The 20703-nt window shown below is 31.9% G+C and overlaps 4 protein-coding genes across 8 annotated transcripts in view; 3 read left to right on the forward strand and 1 right to left on the reverse strand.

Moving 5' to 3' along the window:
- The first annotated feature begins 80 nt into the window (after window positions 1-80).
- Window positions 81-9634, forward strand: LOC105454056 (integrin alpha-PS1). 2 transcript variants are annotated; one of them, XM_011696394.1, is made up of 18 exons: window positions 81-792; window positions 1362-1489; window positions 1897-1947; window positions 2633-2736; window positions 2820-2947; window positions 3061-3269; window positions 3483-3687; window positions 3803-3946; window positions 4032-4173; window positions 4323-4591; window positions 4679-4910; window positions 5530-5761; window positions 6221-6617; window positions 7117-7346; window positions 7950-8182; window positions 8584-8678; window positions 8804-8933; window positions 9142-9634. In XM_011696394.1, exons 1-18 carry the CDS (start codon window positions 620-622, stop codon window positions 9370-9372), a joined length of 3333 nt encoding a protein of 1110 aa, XP_011694696.1. In that variant the 5' UTR covers window positions 81-619; the 3' UTR covers window positions 9373-9634. The 2 variants fall into 2 exon arrangements, with proteins under 2 accessions (XP_011694696.1, XP_011694697.1); XM_011696395.1 differs by lacking the exon at window positions 1897-1947.
- Window positions 9635-10746: 1112 nt separating this feature from the next.
- LOC105454057 (post-GPI attachment to proteins factor 3) lies at window positions 10747-14810 on the reverse strand. 4 transcript variants are annotated; one of them, XM_011696396.1, is made up of 8 exons: window positions 14509-14810; window positions 13649-13791; window positions 13372-13545; window positions 12760-12884; window positions 12238-12371; window positions 11958-12162; window positions 11580-11710; window positions 10747-11049 (listed from the first exon to the last, which is right to left on the reverse strand). In XM_011696396.1, exons 1-7 carry the CDS (start codon window positions 14642-14644, stop codon window positions 11647-11649), a joined length of 981 nt encoding a protein of 326 aa, XP_011694698.1. In that variant the 5' UTR covers window positions 14645-14810; the 3' UTR covers window positions 10747-11049; window positions 11580-11646. The 4 variants fall into 4 exon arrangements, with proteins under 4 accessions (XP_011694698.1, XP_011694699.1, XP_011694701.1 ...); XM_011696397.1 differs by having other exon boundaries at window positions 13372-13524; window positions 14509-14809; XM_011696399.1 differs by having other exon boundaries at window positions 13649-13876; window positions 14558-14644.
- A 387-nt stretch (window positions 14811-15197) lies between these two features.
- Window positions 15198-19202, forward strand: LOC105454058 (differentially expressed in FDCP 6 homolog). Its single transcript, XM_011696400.1, has 9 exons — window positions 15198-15691; window positions 15848-15967; window positions 16495-16698; window positions 16787-16902; window positions 16990-17113; window positions 17322-17663; window positions 17791-17992; window positions 18081-18236; window positions 18527-19202. The coding sequence occupies exons 1-9, from the start codon at window positions 15593-15595 to the stop codon at window positions 18778-18780; spliced, it is 1617 nt and encodes a 538-aa protein (XP_011694702.1). The 5' UTR covers window positions 15198-15592; the 3' UTR covers window positions 18781-19202.
- Window positions 19203-19494: 292 nt separating this feature from the next.
- LOC105454060 (coiled-coil domain-containing protein 65) overlaps window positions 19495-20703 on the forward strand; it is a 4081-nt gene continuing 2872 nt past the window's right edge. The window contains exons 1-2 of the mRNA XM_011696402.1: window positions 19495-19932; window positions 20010-20262. Of these exons, the coding sequence (XP_011694704.1) occupies window positions 19792-19932; window positions 20010-20262 (394 nt within the window). The 5' untranslated portion in view covers window positions 19495-19791. The remainder of the gene's footprint in view (window positions 19933-20009; window positions 20263-20703) is intronic.

Genomic DNA, 20703 nt, shown 5'->3' on the forward strand with positions numbered 1-20703 from the left:
CACTTTTCGAGATTCGCTACTACTGTTGCAGTTTGCAGTACTGAAAATGAAAATCCTCCTTTGTTTTCGCTATTTCACAGTAGAGCAACGGATACATGTTTGAAAACGGAAAACGCTTTGATAAAGCACACTTCAGTGACGTGTCATGCTGGCAGTACTGCCAATGAATTTCGAAACGCAGCCATTGCAAGCCATTGTCGTCATTGTCGACACTCGACCCAGCTACTGGCGCGCACGAACATGGTGTGTCGGCGAACGTCGTGCACGTGGACGAACCCGACGAACGGCACCAAACGGCAGCAAGCCCAACCACCAAGTGTCTGACTCAGAGTCTGAGCTGCTGAGCTGAAAAGTGAAGAGTAAAGTGAACCAAGCCCAACACGAAGCACGAAGCCGAAGCCTCGTGAAAGTACGCCCGATGGATGCTGTCCAATGCGTGGGTGGGTAGTGCATTTTCAAAAATGTAGAAAGAGTACGCGAGAAGCACTTGTGGTTTGTGGTGGCTGATGACAAAGAAACGTGGTATGTGATTGCGCGGAAAATTCAGGAGTATTGGAGACGGAGACGATTGGAAAAATCGCCCCTTGATATTTGATCACGACTACGAATAAAAATAGTAATGAAGATGAACGCGTTACTGTGGATAGCTTTAGGTGCATGCATCACTCATGCTTTTAATCTGGAACCACGAATACCTGTTATCAAAAGGGGCCTGCAAGGTTCCTATTTCGGGTACTCTGTGGCCGAACATGTGGAGATTGAGAACAATTCGTTATCCAAATCGATCAGTTGGTGAGTGTATTCCTCTGCCCATTTATCCGCGAAAGTCTTATCATTCTCTATTCTGTACTTTTTATTCTCAATTTTTATATCTTATAACATATATAGATTTATTGTAATAAGGATATGAGAAATAAAATGTGATATTTTTTAACAATATATACAAAGTAATACGAATGCAATTATTTCTCTCTTTGTTGCTTTCTCCCTTTTAATAAATTATTTTTATTATCTGTAAATTGAACTATATAGATTACCACACGAAATAATATTGCTATAATATTAATATATTAATAATAAAATTGTAGACAGCATAGGCTTCCTTATCCGAAATAGAATGAGTGAATAAGGATTGCTTTATGAAGCTTTCTATCGTCGCAAACTTGAAATATTGTAGTTAAATCTTGGTCTTTGTCTTTTGAAGTTAAAGTTTAACAATAAGTCTCTTAAAGTTTCAATTTATTCTATATTGTTATCTAAAAACTTATAATATTGTGCTGCAAATGTCAATTTTATTGTTACTGTGCTTATTCGTGCACAAGGTTACATTTAGAAAGCACTTGGTTTCTTCTTTTCAACAGGATGCTAATTGGTGCACCTTTGGATCAAAATCGACAACCAGGTACAAATAGGTCAGGAGCTTTATGGCAATGTCCGCTGAGTACATATACAAGGGATTGTACTCAAGTCATTACAGATGGACGGATTAGTATGTATATCTCACATATTACATTCTATTCCCCATTTATATCTCTATTTTGTTAATTATTTTTGTGTAATAACTTTAAAAGATATATTTATAATACTATCGTACAAACATAATAATTTGTAGTGCTGTATTAAATTATTATTATGCCCTCTCCACCAAATTCTATTCAATGTTTGAATGTTAAGGTTGGAGCACATCTTTATATGTTTTGCATTAAACTTGTACAACAATGAACCTTTATTTAATCCAATATACATATTTTATATTTATGTATTATTTGATACTTAATTTTGTTCTCTCTCTCTCTCTCTCTCTCTCTCTCTCTCTCTCTCTGTATATAATATATAATATATATATTATATATAATAAGATGCTTTTTTTTGTTGAATCATGTTTCGATAAACCAGTGGACGATGGTCTATTAAACAGACCATACGAATACGAATCGTATGATTCAAGTAAGTGTATAAACTTCAACAGAATCTTTGCAGAATGAATTGAATGAAGAGTTTGAAGATTTTGACCAACGGTTTGCCATACATTTATTGCATATGTCTTTTCTAAATCAAATATGATATTATATATATGTTAAAAGATGAGAAAGCATGCAATGTGAAAAAAATTATATACTTATGCAATCTACATTATCTATTATAAATTAATTATTTTGGATCAAAGCTTGCTCTTGTTTGAATTAACACAGAAGAGAGGTATATTTCTCTCAAGAATGATAATACTAATTAACAATAGCGATACACACATAATTATTTACAGCACTTTTATGTAACAAATGCAACCTGCTGACATTTCTGCTTTTGCTAACATTATTTCTTTTACTAATTGTTTTCATTATTACTTATTATTGTGATTGTCATTGCAGTTTTTTATTTATTCAGGTTTATGTTTATATGCATGATCATTGCAAAATATAATTAAAAGGATTATTTGCTACATATTTTATTACATATTTTTAATTTAGTTATTATTACCTATAAATCAGATTACAAATATTTTTATAATTCACAATCAAATTAATGTATAAAATTCATAATTCTTAAAAGCGCAAATATAACCGCCTACATACTTAATATGTTTCTCCGTAGTTCCACATTTGTAAAAACATACAATACCTATTTTTTTCAGATTTGGAATCGGATGATTTAGTACCACCGGGAAATGACGAATTAAAAGATAATCAATGGTTAGGAGTTACGGTACGCAGTCAGGGAGTAGGGGGTAAAGTTATGGTGAGTAGAAAAAAAGTTGTAAGCAATAATAAAATTAACAATACATATCACACAGATTACCAATTAGTTTCATCTACTCTCAGGTATGCGCACATCGTCATATTGTCAAAACATCTGATTCACAATGGGGTCAAGGCCAATGTTACATATTGTCGCAAGATTTAAAATACAACGATTTAAAAAAGCCATGCTCTGGAAAACCTACCAACAAGTAATATAAATAAGTTGAAAGCCTGATTTCTGAATATTCTATATATTTGCAATGCTTCTTTAAATTTCTTAAACAAACAACCTCTATTTCTCAAGTAAAACTCAATTTTTCAGGGCTCACGAACAATTTGGTTACTGTCAGGCCGGAACTAGCGGTTTATTAACCGCTGAAGATCGGGTAGTGATTGGCACCCCGGGTCCCCACACCTGGAGAGGAACCCTATACCTATTCACAATTTCCGACGAATTTTTAACAAGAGATAATACAGTTTACAACGCGCCAATGCAAGATTTTTCGCCTGTAAACAAATATAGTTATCTAGGTACGTGACTTTATTAAAAATAAGTTTTTCTTTTAGAGTAAGCTTTAAATTTAAATCAATCCAAATATATATTCTTATTACTGTGTCTGTGCGGGAACTGATTTATTCTGCATCCAAATTAATTTTTTTCTCCTTTTTATGAAGTTTTCTATTAAATTATTGATTTCTTAGCCGTGTCGACTTTTTTTCATCTATATTTTTGACGCGTTGTAGGAATGTCCGTGGCCGTTGGAAACTTTTTTGGTAAGGATTTAGCTTATGCGGCAGGTGCACCACGTTCTAATGGTACGGGCCAAGTAGTTTTGTTCACTAGACGCGATTACAAGCCCGACATGGACATTGCCCTTATTCTGGACGGCGAACAATTTGCCTCGAGCTATGGATACGAAATCACATCGGCGGATATAAACGGAGACAAGTAAGACAATGTTTGATATATTGACGTTTGTTACAAAATTATTGTATTATTATCACAAATTTATAAATCTTGCTCACTTTATTTCTACACTTATATTATATGTACATTGTTTTAGAGTAACTGATTTGATCGTCGCAGCGCCTTTTTATTTCAATAAAGCAGAGGGTGGAGCTGTCTACATTTATACAACGTTAAATGTATGTAGGACTACCAACAACAAGTGTTCAGCTGTCAAACTCGTTGGTCATGAGGAATCAAGGTTTGTCATAGTCTTACATATGCCATATTTTACTTACTGAATGGCCGATATTAAGTATGGTAATAATGAAAAAAAAAAATGATAGATTTGGATTTGCACTGACAAATTTGGGTGATTTGAATAAGGATGGATACGAAGATATTGCAATTGGTGCTCCATATGAGGGAAAAGGAACAATTTATATTTATTTAGGTTCCAAAAATGGCATAATTAAAACACCATCGCAGGTAACAAATTTTTTTCGCACATATAATACTACTATTACTTACTACTTTATTCTTTCAATAATTTTATTAATTTACTTTGTAACTTGTCTCTAATACTTTGTACATCTTGCTTATGCAATTTATCATTTTATTATGTTATTGTTTAACAGATCATTCACGCTGAAGATATGCCTACGCCATTAAAAACATTTGGTTACTCATTAAGTGGTGGGACCGACATGGACCAGAATGGTTATACGGATCTCTTGATTGGAGCATACGAGAATGATGCAGTCGTACTTCTTCGTTCTAAAAAAATTATCGATATCTCTACTTATATACGCTATGCGAAAAAGGATGGGATATATCAGGATACAATAGAACCTATCGATCCTAATAAAATTGGATGTTTGGATGATCCAAATTCAAATCATACATGGTAATAGTTCTAAAAAGTAGTTCTATATGAAATAAATTGTAAAATGTGCATTTATGTACATAAACGTATACATACATAAAACTACAGTTTCGCGTTTGAGGCTTGCTGTAAGACGGAATCGCTAGCGAAAGAAGATTCTATGCAAAATCTAAAACTAAACTACTACATCGAAGCAGAAACCTATACCGGAATTAAGAAATTCTCGAGAGTGTTTTTCGGCATCAATAGTCCAAACGCACGTCCTCATTACATAAATCGAACAGTCACCTTAGAAAGTACAAAGTTGGTACACTGCCAAAAGGAGGTAGTCTATTTGAAGGTAAAGTTAAATCTAAATATATTTTATATTATTTCTATTATGTGTTTTTCTATTTATCATTTTTAATATACTCGTACACATTAAACGTATACAACAAAACGTCTATTGTTACTTTATCATAAATACAAATATTTAGTAATTACATATCTAATTAATTTTCTAAAATTTGCCTCACGGCAAATACTATAAATTTTGCTTATGATAAAAAAAATTTAAAAACTAAACTTTACAAGATTCATATTTTAAAAGTTGATTAAATGTGAGTAACACTTAACTACCACGTGATAAGGCTACCCGATTCTGTCGGAAGAAAATTGTCAATAGTATTGCAACCAATTGTAGTACCTAATTACAATTGAACATAGAGGTGAGAAATAATCTTTATCCCGTTGATAAATCATATCTAATTTTTTAGCACATTTAATATTGTATAGTATTGAGTAAAAAAAAATGAAATTAAAATAAAAATTAATTTATTTGAGTATATAGATACAATTCTCTACGTTTACTTTTTTTTATAACTAGTTTTTCTACAAGTGGCAAATGATTTTATCGTCTTATCTTTATTTATACTTTTCTAAAAGATGTATAATAATATTTTACGTGGATGTTAAAACAGGAGAACACTCGCGACATACAAACTCCCATCAAATTCCGTCTGAATTATTCGCTGATACAAGAAGAACCAGTCATGCCTCTCGAAGGTGATCCTTTACCCGATATAAAGAATTATCCAATACTCAATCAGCAAGAAGCCGCACGCGTATTTGAGGCTGTCTTTCAAAAAGATTGTGGAAATAACGACATTTGCGAAAGTGATTTGCAAGTGGTAGCTAAACTGAATTTATCAGGTAAGTGTTTTTTCTTCTTTATACATATATAAATAATTTGATGTTAGAATTATAATATATAAGTATTCTCTCTCTCTCTCTCTCTCTCTCTCTCTCTCTCTCTCTCTCTCCCCATGTAATTTTCATTAAGCTAAGTTTTATTAAAATAAGTATTCAATGCCTTTATTCTTAACATTATTCCATTCTCGATAGCTCATTCCATATTCCATAGCTCAACTTTTTTCAATAAACAAACTTTTCCCAACAAATTTTATGCCATTAGAATAAGACTGCATAGATAATGGCTAAGAGAAGTTTAAAAGTAGAGAGATTCATGTAACGGTACGATAAATTAGAAAAGGCTATAATTTTACTGTAGATATTCTGTGAATATAAAACATAATATAAGGCAAAATGTAATATTTAGAAAGAAGAATGATGTGGGTTAAAGTGCCTAACAAGATCTCTTATTGTATTTAGCTTCTTCCGTAAAACCAGATTTCTACGAGTTGCTTTTGGGCGAAAGAGAAGAGATAGTGGTAGAAGTGAATGTGGCAAATGTTGGCGAATCTGCGTACGAGGCTCAACTGTTTATCATTCACTCACAGAGTTTAAACTATATCGCCAGTAAAAGTAACGATTCCGTGATTTGCAATCTGTACAACGCCACTATGGTATCGTGTTCCATCGGCAATCCATTCAAGAAGGATAAAGCAGTGGACATACAAGTGAGATTTGACCCTAAGGGTCTCGAAGATAATGAATCGCAATTAGATTTTACAATTTTTGTAAATTCCACATCAAAGGAAATCAAAGAGAAGCACCCCACTGTGTTGCAAGCTACAGTGTTAAAACGTGCCGAACTCTCGATCAAAGGGTAATTGTTATTACAAATAAATTTAAGAGCGCCTTCTACGGTCGGGGCTAGATGTGCCTAATAATATTCCTATATTTCTATATTTTCAAACCATTATTCAGCCATTTAGGCTATCTGTGCGCAAGTCCGGATTAATATCGGACTTACAACGATTGCGATGCTGATCACAAATTTATTTGTGATATTTACGCAATCTATTTCAAATTACTATTGTTTATATGGATAATTGTTGCATCATTATTTCAATGTCCGATCTCGTTCGAGTCTAATACGTATCTTTTTTACAACTTTTCTTTTGCAAGTCATTGTTATGAATGAAAATTAGTTCGTTTTATGTCTCTAGATTCGCCGGTTTTTTTTTTTTTTTTTTTTTCTTCCCTAAACAATTTTGTGCCACAATATATTACATGCATATATGCATGCAGCATTTATAACTCATTAATTTAATGATTCATCACACATATACTAATATTAAAATATATATAATGTTGAATTGTAGAAGTGCAAAAACTCAATGGGCATTTTACGGTGGCCCCGTAGTCGGAGAGTCCGCGATAAAACACCTGAATGAAATAGGACCAAAGGTGTCGCATATTTACGAAGTATTTAACGAAGGTCCGTGGAAAGTAAGCACGGTGGAAGTACGCATTTCATGGCCTTACGAAGTTGCGAACGACAAGGCACATGGCAAGTGGCTGCTCTATATGGAAGAGATGCCAACTATCCAAGGTAATAATATACAAAATCGTTTGCTCCTTTAGTTGGCTTTTCGTAACATGTTGAAATTAAAAATCGAATAGTTTATAAGATTTAGGAATTGAAACTAATTATTCCATTGTTGGGATTTAAGAATTAATTATTAAATGGTAGTAAAACTTTTAATCTTATGTAGAAGGCAAGGTTTTTTGAGTTTTTAATAGCTGGAAGCTATATCGTTTTAGAAATGCTTGAAGTAAAAATGATAAATTAAAAATTTTGATTTCTTGCAGAGTATAAAAGCTTGTAAATAATTTCTAATTGTGAGCCATTCGTTTTCCGTCATTCTGACGTTTTGATTCTAGGAATATGTTGGGCAGAGAATGAGTGTGTGCGTGCGTGCGTGCGTGCGTGCGTGCGTGCGTGCGTGCGCGCGCACGCAAGTATGAGTATATATTTACACATTACATATGTATGTAAACACGAAGTGTCGTATTTTATCACAAAAATTTATTCAGTAGCACATTATATTAAAGGATTTAAAAACTAATGCAGTGAAAATATAAAATACTGTAAAAAGTGTACAACACAAGTTAAGCTTGTAATACATCTAAATCTACCTATGTTAATATTTAGCTCTGGGGGATGGTGAATGTACATTGCCACCAGGACATGTAGTTAATCCATTAAAACTGCAGGATAATGTCAACTTGGACGATATCGATAGTATTATGCAGTTTTCGACTCCCTCTTCGACAGTTTTATACAATCATACTAATCACATAAGAACGACGCGTGATACAGAAAAAGTTGTAAATACGCGAACAATTATCGACAAGGATGGACATCGGCATCGTGTCGTTGCAATGGTAAGTTATTACTTATGATGGTAAGTCGTCATTTAATTAAACTCGCAAAGTACAATTAGGAGAATCAAGACTGAAACTAAACGCATAATATAAATGTATAATAAATCCCTATACATGTTGTTTCGTTGTACGACACAAAGATTATAATTCTAAATATAAAAATAACTTTGAATTGTGAAATAAAATAATTTTATTCAGAATTTGTTTTTGAGAAAATTAATACATATATCCTTTAAAAATCAAAATATATCTTATCATTTCCAAGTTTGTACTTGGAATTTCATTATTGTAAGCTTTCGAAGTCTAAAGCTTTTCTATTTTTGCGAATTTATTCTATATAGGATATTTTGTTAGTAATATGTTTTAAAACGGAGCATTGATGGAAGAATCTTACATTACAGAATTGCAAAGCTGGCACAGCAAAGTGTTTCGACATTATATGCTACATATACAACTTACAGAGGAAACAAGAAGCCATCATAACTGTTAAAGCGAGGTAAGAAGAAGAAGAAGAAGAATCTTTATTACTTTTAGCGTTTAAGCCAAAAAAGGACTAATGTTGAATAATGTAGAGCATATGCTATTCAAAGAATAATATTCAAAGAAATTGATTGATTTCAGACTTTGGAATTCTACTTTAGTTGAAGACTACCCAAAAGTGGACATGGTTAAAATAGGTTCCAACGCTAGGATAGTAATACCTTCAAACATTGTGATACAGCAAGAAAACTTGAAGGATGATTATGCAATTGTAAGCATATTTTTCTATATACATATACAATATATATTTTGATAACTGATAACTGTCGTATTGTCGAAAGAAGATACTATTAATCATTGATAAGGAAATTCCCATTTTGGATTTCCAATCTTGGATTTAATACAAGAAGATATATAGAAAATATTGAAAGGATTACAATAAAAATCATATGACAATGTTCTTTCATGTTGTTATATAGGCCGAGACAATTGCTTATCCAGATCTGTTGGATCAGCAAGAAGCCGAGCCTGTACCAGTGTGGATATACATAGTGGCCGCAGTAGCTGGGATGTTATTATTCATTCTACTTACATTAATATTGAGGAAACTCGGGTTCTTCAAAAGGCGACGGCCAGATCCGACCCTATCTGGAAATCTCGAGAAACACAGAGACGATAATCCTGAAAACGAAGCATTATTTAAACATTAAGCACTAAATAATCGAAATATAAAACGTAGAAAATGTAAAAGCACAACAAATTGTTATAATTACTTAAGATTAAGTACTTATGGTAAAGAAGAAGAAAAAGATGAAGAAAAAAAGAATGTCTATTTACGCATACCATTTATTTCTGATTTTATACTGCCTGAATTTGAAATGCACAATTTTATATGCATGAGCAGCTAAGTACGTAAAGATTGATAAAATAGTTTGTGATATTGTTATACTAAAATACATTTTATGCGCATACGACAAAGTTTTTTTGAAGAATGTTCAGATTTATAATATGTATATGTGTGTATACACAAGTGTCACAAATGCCTTAACGTTTTTTTTTGTTCGAGAAAAAAATCATGTTTAAACAGTTAATAACTTATGATTATTCGTAATCAGAATAAAGCTATAGTGAACAAGCAACACAAAGCAATATTATAATAATTGAAAAGTAGCTTCGACATGTATTATAAGTATTATATCTGAGAAACTAAATAAAGAATTAAATTTATTCTGTTACGTAAGTTTAAAGACATTTTTATCACTTTTATAATTATGTTAGTTTTAAATATTAAAAAATACTTATTTTAAGTGAATAGAAACCAGCAACAATATAAATATATTGGATTAAAAAATATCCTGTGACTTTGTTAAGGCATTTGTAATACCTATTGTACTATGAGAAGGTAGCCGTTTTATAACGAATATAAAAAGTGTTGCTATTATTAGTTTATTCATATTTGACTCATATCGTTAACATGTCATAAACATATAAAATAGCATCGACGTAACAGGAGGATGATGAATTAAATATGTAATAAAAATCGTTCTCTTGATTCTAATATTGTGTAGTGAAATTTTAAAAATTATATAATTTTATATTTGTTTTATTTTTAAAGGATATAATTTTTTCTTCTACAAAAGTTAAAATTAAAAGTAAAATAGTTATTAAAATCGCAAGATGTAAAACGACAATTCATAGAATTTACAGATTCGAATATATTATAATAATTTAGATGAACAACATATATTTTCATCACGTAATAGAATTATATTTTTTATTATGTACATTTTTTAACTTTCACTTAAAAATATCTATCCAGCAGACAAAATCTACTGATTATATTAAATTATTAATTAATGTGTCCAAAAACTTCGAACTTTGATATATATTCTCCATCATAAAGGGAGTGCAAAATGCACCAAGTGTTTTAAATGCAATGAGCGCAACTGAGTATTAAACATATTAAATACATATTCTTTGAGATATATATTTAGAAATTTAAATTCAGAATTCTTATAATTGATTATTATTCTGCAAGAATTGATCCTTAATATTTCTACCGATATAAAATAAATGCTTAAACATTTGTTATAACTCTCTTTTATTGCCTATTCATGTAATCAAGCCACAAATTCTCTATTAATATTTTTTTAAGTTTTATTTATCATAATCTGGTAAAAGAAAGAAATCATTCCGCTGCACATAAGAATTGCTGATAAGAATTTCAATGTATTATACAATATAGAATTAAAAAATGTAAAAGGGGGAGAAAGATTTCTTGCAAATATAAATGTCATATTTATATTTAATAGACTGCTAAATGCATATCTTCTGCAAAGGTCAATGATGTTACGATCTCTCTGCCAATATTTGTTATACGTACTGCCCTAAAATCGAAAAATAACAAAGTTTATATATATATATACATATACATATAATTATAAAATATAAAATTTGTTTCTTACTTAGTAATAATTTCTAATTTTATATATATATATATATATATATATATATATATAATAGTGTTACAGTGTAATGAATTTTATATTTGTCTGTAACCAATAGATTCCATATATATTTACATTTTATTAATAAGGAAATAAAATTTTATTCTAAAATATTAGCCAATAGCAATTTTTTTCCTCAACGAAACCTTTATATTTCACACAATGAAAAAATTGCAACAATTTTGTGGACATGTACATTTACACAAAAAAAAATTAGAAGAATGTAGTAGAAATGTTCTTGACAGCTAATTGTAAATAATAAAAGTTGATTTTTTATTCTAAAGAAATAGTTTTAATAAATTAAATTTTTTATTTACTTCAGTAAAAATTTTCTTGCTATAATATTTTGATTTGCGAATTTGTAATATCTTATAAAAATCAAATTCTCATATTTATATTTTTCATCTTACCTGGAATATTTACAAAGGCTTACATTGACTAGCATTATGCATTACGAAAGAGAAATTACTGCTAAGATCAATGTCCAGAAATGGTTTTGTTACAATATTTTTTCAGATAACAACAATCTGTGATCATAAACCTGTAGGATACAAGAATAAGGACAAAATTATTCATATGTATATGTAATCGCAACTCTATTAAACTTAATATTATATTAAGTTTATAATTATATTAATAAGAGTTTATACAATAAAGTTTAATTCGTATAAACTATATTTTATATTAAACATACACACGCGCGCGCGTGTGAGTAATTCAGTTATTAACGGAATTGCATTTATATTTCATAATTGTTTATAATTATAGATGCACATGGGTAATATTACCTATATAATAATATCGTTAAAGGAACTGTACTGGCATGCCACAAGGAGTGAGCATCAAATGTCCAAAGAATTGGAGGAAAATCTGCCAACTCGAGCAGAGTCACGAAAATAGTCAATATATTGAACCAAGCGATTAAGTACACGTAAGGCAACTTATTACGGTTAAAATACCACCACAGCATTGTTACTGCGACAGTCATTAATCCTGGAAATGATTCAACTTTAGAATATAGTTTAGTTATCTTTCTACAAGTATATGCGATTATGGGGTAAAATTTACCTATCGTTACATTAAGCATCATATTATAACCATAATTAATTCTGCCTGACCATAAATGTGGTAAATGTGTACACAAAATGCTTACATATCCGCAAGTTATTATAACGAATGCTTTATTTCTCTTGTTCGTTATCCTGAAAATAATTAATACAGACATTAAATAATGAAAATCAAAAGATTACATATACGTTAACACATTCACTGCCAAACTTAAAAGATACACCAACTCTGAAAGCCAATATTATAATAAACTAAAATTATTATAGTGAGCAATAAATCTGTCACGTGCTGGTGCATAATCGGCTATTTATGAAGGAGTCTTATTACGCGCTGGCACGTTATGGGCAGTGAACATATTAAGAGACGTTCTTTGTCTTTGAAATATATATTGTAAAATTAATTTACTAAATAAATATTTTAAATATTTTGCAAATATGAGTACATTTTATGTATCTACACACACACACACACACACACACACACACACATATTTTTTTCAAGACAAAATTTATTGTGCGTTACCTTAAAAGCATACAGTACAAAAGTGTAAGTACCATACTAAACGCACAAGAATAATCCATAGCTTCGGTAAATGGCCAGTCCCGCGAATGGAATACGGTTGACCAAAACCATCCGTTTAAACATATCTAGCAAAATTATACTTTTTAAGCAAATCACAAAGCAAATCTCAAAGATTACTAAAGATCATACAAAAATTAATATGATTCAAATGACACAAATATTTGACAATAAATACCATTGTTAAAACAATGGCAAATTTATTTGAGAAAATATCAGAAACCTATATTACTTTTCGCTTATAAATTCATTTCATCAGGATGAAACAAATTTTTCCCCTTAATAAAAAAAAAATAAATTTTAAAGATGACGATAAATATGAGTAAACCTTTTCATTGCATTTGAAATGGATTGACTTGTTTGAATAGATTTATAATTTATTAATACGAATTAATAAGACGTGACGTGGAAAAATTGAAAATTTGCAAAAGGTTCATCATCTTGGATAAATGAAAATTTTAATTTAAAAATTCCAAATTGATCAAAATATTTATATATGTGAGAAATTGTTTGTTATATTTTCGACTCTGGAGTATATGTGAATATTGAACTTACAATACTGAAATATGCCCAAGCATAGAACATAGGATTGGCTCGATCTGCCATTCTTTTAAATTTCCCATACATTATCCAATGTACATAAAAATTTAGTATAGAGAATAAAACCGAAGCAGGCTCTTGACATCCAAACAGACGGATGAATGGCCACTGCAGCAAGAATAAGAATATCTATTGTTATTTTAAAATGCATTATCATAAATGCCACATAAATAAATAAAAACATTATTAGTAGTATTGAAGTAAGTATTGACATGTAGAAACTCATCATTACTTTTCCATGAAACTGCGGTATCTTCAAACCATGAGATACAAAGAAATCAACTGTCTTCCATATGCAAATATAACTGCAATCTTCCTTGCAGGACCAGCGTAGCAAGATTAATGATAAAGGAGGTTGTTCCTTAAAATCTATTTCTACAACATGCATCGGGATTTATTAAATATTAAATCTTTGATAAAGGAATAGCAAATGTTTCCTTATATGAGTAAGAAAGTGCATCTGAAAGGATTAACTACTATGTACTAATAATAACAAGTCAGTAGTACTAAAAATATGTGTATTATGTATACTATAATAATAAATTATAGAAAAATATGTTTGGCACTATAATAAATCAACATATGAGACACATTACTTGAGAATAGAAAATTATAGTTATGTTATTATGTGTAACATTTATAATTGGATTTGAAATAATCATTGATTAGGATTGAGAGAATGAGACTGAGAAAGAAAAGAAAATATACAGAGATATGTAATTATATTCAATTAAAATTGATATTCAATATATAGTTTCATGGATAATTATAACGATTGTTTGAAATATAAAAATATATTACCAAAGTATATAGACAGAGAAAAAAATAAAAGAAAATTTTTTTATTCTCTTAATCCTTTACTTATTCATTATAGTATGTATAGGTATATGTACATATTATATTTGCATTATACATATTTCTTTTTATTTATATATTTTTTATAAATATACTAGTTCGTTCAATCGCGCGTTCGCGCGTATTGGCTGATAAATACTGTAAACTTGAGGCCTAGTTTTGCAATATTTGGAGAAATTAAAAATATTAAAAAATTCACAAGAAGAAAAAAATCACAGCTCGCAGCTCGATTATTACCATCTTTGCAGTTGCTATTGCGACACAGTGTTAGACATTGGTTGTATACCTGCGACTTGTCACCTATCGAACCAACCGTATTTCCAACGAGACAAATTTGAAGAATTAACAGAAGAACCCATGTCGATTTTAGCATGTCGATTAATGTCAAACTGAAAACTAGAAAAAAAAACACGTAGTTGTGTATTATTACATAGAGTGGAAGATATATATACGATACATTCCCGAAAGCCAAATTATACGACTAATAAAAAGACACGATAAAGTGTAGAAAGTGCACTGCAAAGTGCAAGTAATCAATCGGATTACCGGACCAAAGAGCGCGGCCATCCCGACGTTTTTCCGCAACAACGGCAAAACTTTTGACCTGCCCCGTACACTAGCGCCAATTGCATCTACCTCTTTAAGATGGAACTACGTATGTATGTATGTATGTCGATAAAATGTGTCCGTGCTACATTCACAAAGCTGTGCAGCTGTGGATGGAGAATATGTATATATCATTGTATGATGTATGTATGTACATACATCATACATATATTACATATATATTTTACGTATAATTTACGTAAATCCTGCTTTCTGGATGTAGCACAGACACGCACCACATTTTATCGACAACAGCTGTGTGCGTAGTTCCATCTCAAAGGTAGATGCAATTGGCGCTAGTGTACGGGAAGGTCAAAAGTTTTGCCAGTGTTGCGAAAAAACGCCGGGATGACCGCTCCTGCTTCTCTCTGGTGTGACTGCCCAGCCCAGTGCCAAGTGATAACGAATAATAACGCGAATGACAAGCTCCCCCCAAGGAGGACAGATATCTTGAATGTGTACGACTTGAGTTGGAAAGCGCGAAGGAGGCCAGGACGGGACGGGGAAGAGAAATGACACACACGCCATTCGCGGCCATTTAGAGAAAAGAGATAAATATGCGCTCGCGAATATCGACAAGATGGAATAAACAGAGGCGAATAGAACACAATATACCTAGGGATACCTGTTAGACGTATATAGAAAGACGGAAGCAGACACCTGTTGCCGCCGCGGCCGGCCGAGTTAGGCGAGATCGCGATTGTGCAAATGCGCAATGGCCCACTTGCTCAAGAACCTGACCAACAGTATCTGGCATGCATTTCACGCTCTACAGGCCGATGCCACCAACACGGTCGCCAAATCCAAGTTGAAGGTGAAATTTTGAAAAATAAAAATGCCATAACATCGCCAAGAAATTCGCCCGTTAGGCCGGGAAGCTTGGAATAAGATTGTGCACTTACTTACTCTCAATCTCTTCTTTTCTTTTTGTTTATTTTAGTCTCTTTATTTTTCCATTTTGACATTTTAGGTGTTGACAGCCAACATTGGTACGTTGATGGATTTATATGGCGTGGAGAAAGGCCTGGAGCATTACCGGAGTACGCAGAGTTTAACGTTCGATCAGTACATTTATTATTTACAGAAAGAAGTAAGACCTTTTCCAGATGCATGTATAATTATAAATCATTTGAACAAAATGAGACAAATGTCAATTTTTTTAATTACTCGAAGAAATGATAGAATTTTATAGAGAGAGACGTATCAACAAGTTATATCTTTATATAAAGATATGCAAACAAGAACAAATTTTGAAACAAGTTTTTAAGCTCAAACTTGATTATTTACTTAAATTTCAGCAAATACTTGACTGTGACAAACATTTAGGAAATGTGAAAATAAAAGTTGGTCCACATATTCATGAAATATAAAACAAAAGATTATTCATAAGAGATATATGCAAATATGCTTTCTTTGTTTTCTTATTTTCAAAATGCATTTAATATAAATATGTTTAAGCATTCTTTCAAACTTTATTTCAAATTCTCTCCCCCCCCCCCCTCTCCCTCTTCCTCGTGCAATCCTTTCTCCCTTTCAACATCTCAGTTAAGAACATTTGCCTCACACTTGCTCCTGGTCCTGATGATGTATTTTGTAGCAAGAATTATGTTACTTTAGGTGTTCTCCTCTGTGACCGATGCTACTTCTGCACAAACATTGAAGACATTGGAAGAAGGAATAGATGAGATTTGCTGGCTGGTTTGTAAAAAAATTTACTTGGAAAGATCCCATCCAGTTTTTCACGATCACAGTGTTTACCAATTGTTCAGAATTTATTGTCTGCTGGCTGAGACAGAATCAGATACAACAGATTCTTATCTGGTTAGCGATTGCTTTTAATAAATTGTATAAACAAAGAAATGTCTTTCGTAATTTTTGATATTCAACGTGTGACGCCTTTGTGACGCAGGTGATAATGCATGGTGACGAGGTGGCGCGAATCGCTTCTCATCTAGTAATGTCTTTAGGTCTGCAATGGGACGCGGCAGATTTCTCGGCTCTATCAGCGGCTATTGGGACATTTAGGTAAGGTTTTTTTTTTAGCATTAATCATAAAGATAAAAATGTCAAAAGAAATAAATGCAATTTATGTATGAAAAATTTATCGAAAAGGTTTCCCACATTTTTGGCGCTTTTGGAATCCAAGTATAGTGGTGGTAATACTTTGGACACTATGGCATTGACAGAGGCGATTGATGATCTCTATCAGATTTACATAGAGAATGTTGTGAAAAAGGTAAGTTGAAAGTTTTGCTTGATTAATAAATAAAAAATGTGATTCATACTGTCCGCCTTCCTTTAAATGCATGCTGTAATGCTGCACGTTGCGCTCTTATGTTTACATATATATATATATATATATACCGATACACGTTATAATTTTAAGAGGCGTCATGCATGCGTTACAACGAAATAATTTTTTCTTTTTCAACAAATATAAACAGGGCTACTTGATGAAAAAAGGTTTTCTGCTGCCAACGTTGCGGTACTTTTGGTTTGTGCTACGTCCTGGTGAATTGACATATTATAAAGATCCCCAGCAAAAAGAGCCGTCTGGATTAATACTGCTGAATGCAAATTGTTGGGCCGATATTTTGACAAACAGCGGAAAGCCTGATAGAAGGTTTGTGCTCAGCACTCCCGAACATAGATGCATAGAGCTAGTAGCAGAGGATCACAAAGGCAGGCTGCAGTGGCTTGCGGCATTACAAACGGCCATTCAGTATTCAAGCGAGAAAATCGGCTATCAGAGAAGTTTGGCCAGTCAAAGAAGATCCTTGCGACAAGTAAATACAAATTAATTAAATGACAAAAGATGCGCGTGTACGTTTAATTGCAACAGTTATTAACAGAGATAATAGTTTTAGTTAGTGAATAGTCTATTGAATAACGTATTGCTGTTCTTGCTGTTAGGCTACTAAACAGGAGAAAGAAGAAACCAAATTGGAACTTCAGCATGAGAGGCAAGCTAGAATCGCCGCCGAAATACAAGCTCGGAAATTGGAAACTCTGTCGAAGGAGGAAGGTGCTAAGGTTCAACAACTCGAAGATATTAAACAGAAGCTAGAATTGCTCTTGCAAGAGGAAAAACAGGCTCTCCGTGACGAGGAAATAGGTAAGGAGCTATTGTATCTAATTTTTATTGCACCATATTTTTTAGGATGATATAATATTTCAATAAGCCTTATATATGTATACTGCAGTGCGAAGCTTACAAGCGAGAGTACTGCGCGAAGAATGGGAAAAGAGAGAACAATTGGAGAGATTGCAGCAGGAACAGCAGGAATTATTGGAGATGGAGAAAATGAAGAGAATAGAATTTGAACGAATGCAGAAGAAAAACGAGCAGCAGTTGCAAGGTATGTACAAAAATTCAAAAGATGCACAAAATAGAACATCTAATATTTTGAAAATATAATATAATGTATTTTTTATTACATAACAACATTTAAAGTAATGAAAAATAAAACGTAAATCTTGTTAGTTTATTAATTTAATTTTATCCAAAATATAAACAATACGTTGACATGCGCGTATTTCTTTTCTTAAAGCCTTCATTTTATTCTTAATTTTACTGCTACCTTAATTCTCCAATATCTATCTTTGTTTGAAAAAAATCTCTACTTTATCCTTTTATATTAATTTTTAGATGCTGAACTGCGACTCCAGCAGCTAGAAGCAGAAAGGGAGCATTTGGATACCGAATTACGAGCTACACGTGAAAAAGTGAAACGCGCTGAAGAGGCTCAACTTCTATTGGAAGCACAAATCGTCACGACACGTCCTTTAAGAGGAAGTGAAAGGATTCGACGTACTCAGAGCTTTATCCCAACAACGAAAGAGCGGCCGTTGTCCGTAGAGAAAATCGACAGTAGACCTATGACATTGCAGAAGAATATATGACATATTGGTACATGGCGCCATTGATAGTTAACAGATCGATGTATTTATCGCCCGAGTTACATTCAAGTCTTCCACCAAATAGAGTAACACAAAGAGCTTATAGAATCTATTATACGTTGCAGGGCAACTATGTTATATTTTCGCGAAGAATGCGAGAAAAATCCATACGAGCTCCGAATTCCATATTTTATTTTTGATGCCTTGCTTCATTTGCAATCTTAGCCAAAAAGTATTTAGTGTGTGTGTGTGTGTGTGTGTGTGTGCGTGTGTGTGTGCGTGTGTGTGTGTGTGTGTGTGTACAAATTTTGTATACGCCAATTTCCATTCCTTATTATCTTGGAAATAATGTAATTTATATCTTGTAGATAACAAGATATAATTTCCACTTGACATATATAAATATATACATTTTTTTTCTCGAACTTAAATATTACCATACAATAAGTAACTATTTAATACGAATTTATACTTAATCGTGTTGAGATATACTAATACATATATAGGATATTCCGAATTTTAATGTCAAAACTTTGGGAATGTGTAAGGGAATCGATAAACTAAAAAAAAAATCTTTAGAGATACGTTTGTTTTTAGACGCTCCCGAAGTTTTGACATTTAAGTTCGGAACATCCTGTATATATATATATATATATATATATATATATATATATATATATATCTTAGAAATATAAAATGTGTTTAACAGAGGTGCAGAACATTTTTGTAAATTTTGTAAAATTATTAACAATTTCGTTATATTTTATTCGAGTCGAATTGAGTTTCATTGAAATCAGATGCAATTTTTATGTTTCATCTATATACATATATGTATATCTTATGCTAATTGTAAGCTGAACTCTGTTATATTGATCAAACACGTGTACATGGCTGATCTCAACAGTTTTACTGTTGCTATCTTATATTCCTAATAGAAGATTTGTATCTTGTTAAAAATAAACAATTTGAATATTAATTTATAACAATATAAGATCGTTTTCGATTCGCTAAAAAATGCCGAAAAAAAAGAAGGGAAAGGGAAGTAAATTGGCTCGCATGAGTGACGAGGAACGCGCTCGCTACCTACAGCACCGAGCCGAATTGGAGTTGGAGGCTAAACGACGTAAGCAACAACTGATTGCAGCTTTTACTAAGGTACATCCAAAGCAAAATAAAAAGAAAATATAAAAATATATAAATTTTTAACAAATAAATTTTTAAATGTAAAATAGAACAAGCTTAAACGGGAGGAAGCGTTCGCGCGATTAAATACTGCCAAGATCAACGAACAATGGCGATTCATTCTTCGCCAAATAAAATGTAAAGAACTTTACGAAGACGTGGAATATCTTCGGAATAATTTCGATCGTTTGATGAAGACGAAAAATCTCGTGATACAGCGTTTACATAATGAACTAGAAGCAGCCAATGTGGATCACAGAAGACTGCAAGAGGCCCACATTCAAATGATGGACCTGACAATTGGTAACTCATATCACTGTTCTAGTCTATGTAAAACTATTCTGTATCCTATCTTAAAATTGCCGTGTTACCTGCGTTGAAGCCTCTTTTCCCCAATGTTTAAAAATTCATATCTTCCACAAACATAAAGATATAGACTTCTTTCTGGGCTCATCTTAAAGATGAATTATGTGGCTATTTTTTAAAAAATCGTGATTTTATTTAAAAAATGGCCGATTCAAAATAGCCGATTAAAACGTTATTTTTTCGAAAATTTATTTCTTTACAAAATTGTTAAAATTTGTTTAATTAAAATGGGTGGTGGTGGTGGGTGATGGTAAATAAAAAAAAAATTTTTATTTTAAAAATCAAATGCCATGTTATCTGCGTTGAAGCTTCTTTTCCCCAATGTTTAAAAATTCATATCTTCCAAAAAAATAAAAATATCGACTTCTTTCTAGACTT

This window comes from Wasmannia auropunctata, unplaced genomic scaffold (genome assembly GCF_000956235.1).
Source record: "Wasmannia auropunctata unplaced genomic scaffold, wasmannia.A_1.0 LD335988.1, whole genome shotgun sequence".
Classification (NCBI taxonomy): Eukaryota; Metazoa; Arthropoda; class Insecta; order Hymenoptera; family Formicidae; genus Wasmannia; species Wasmannia auropunctata.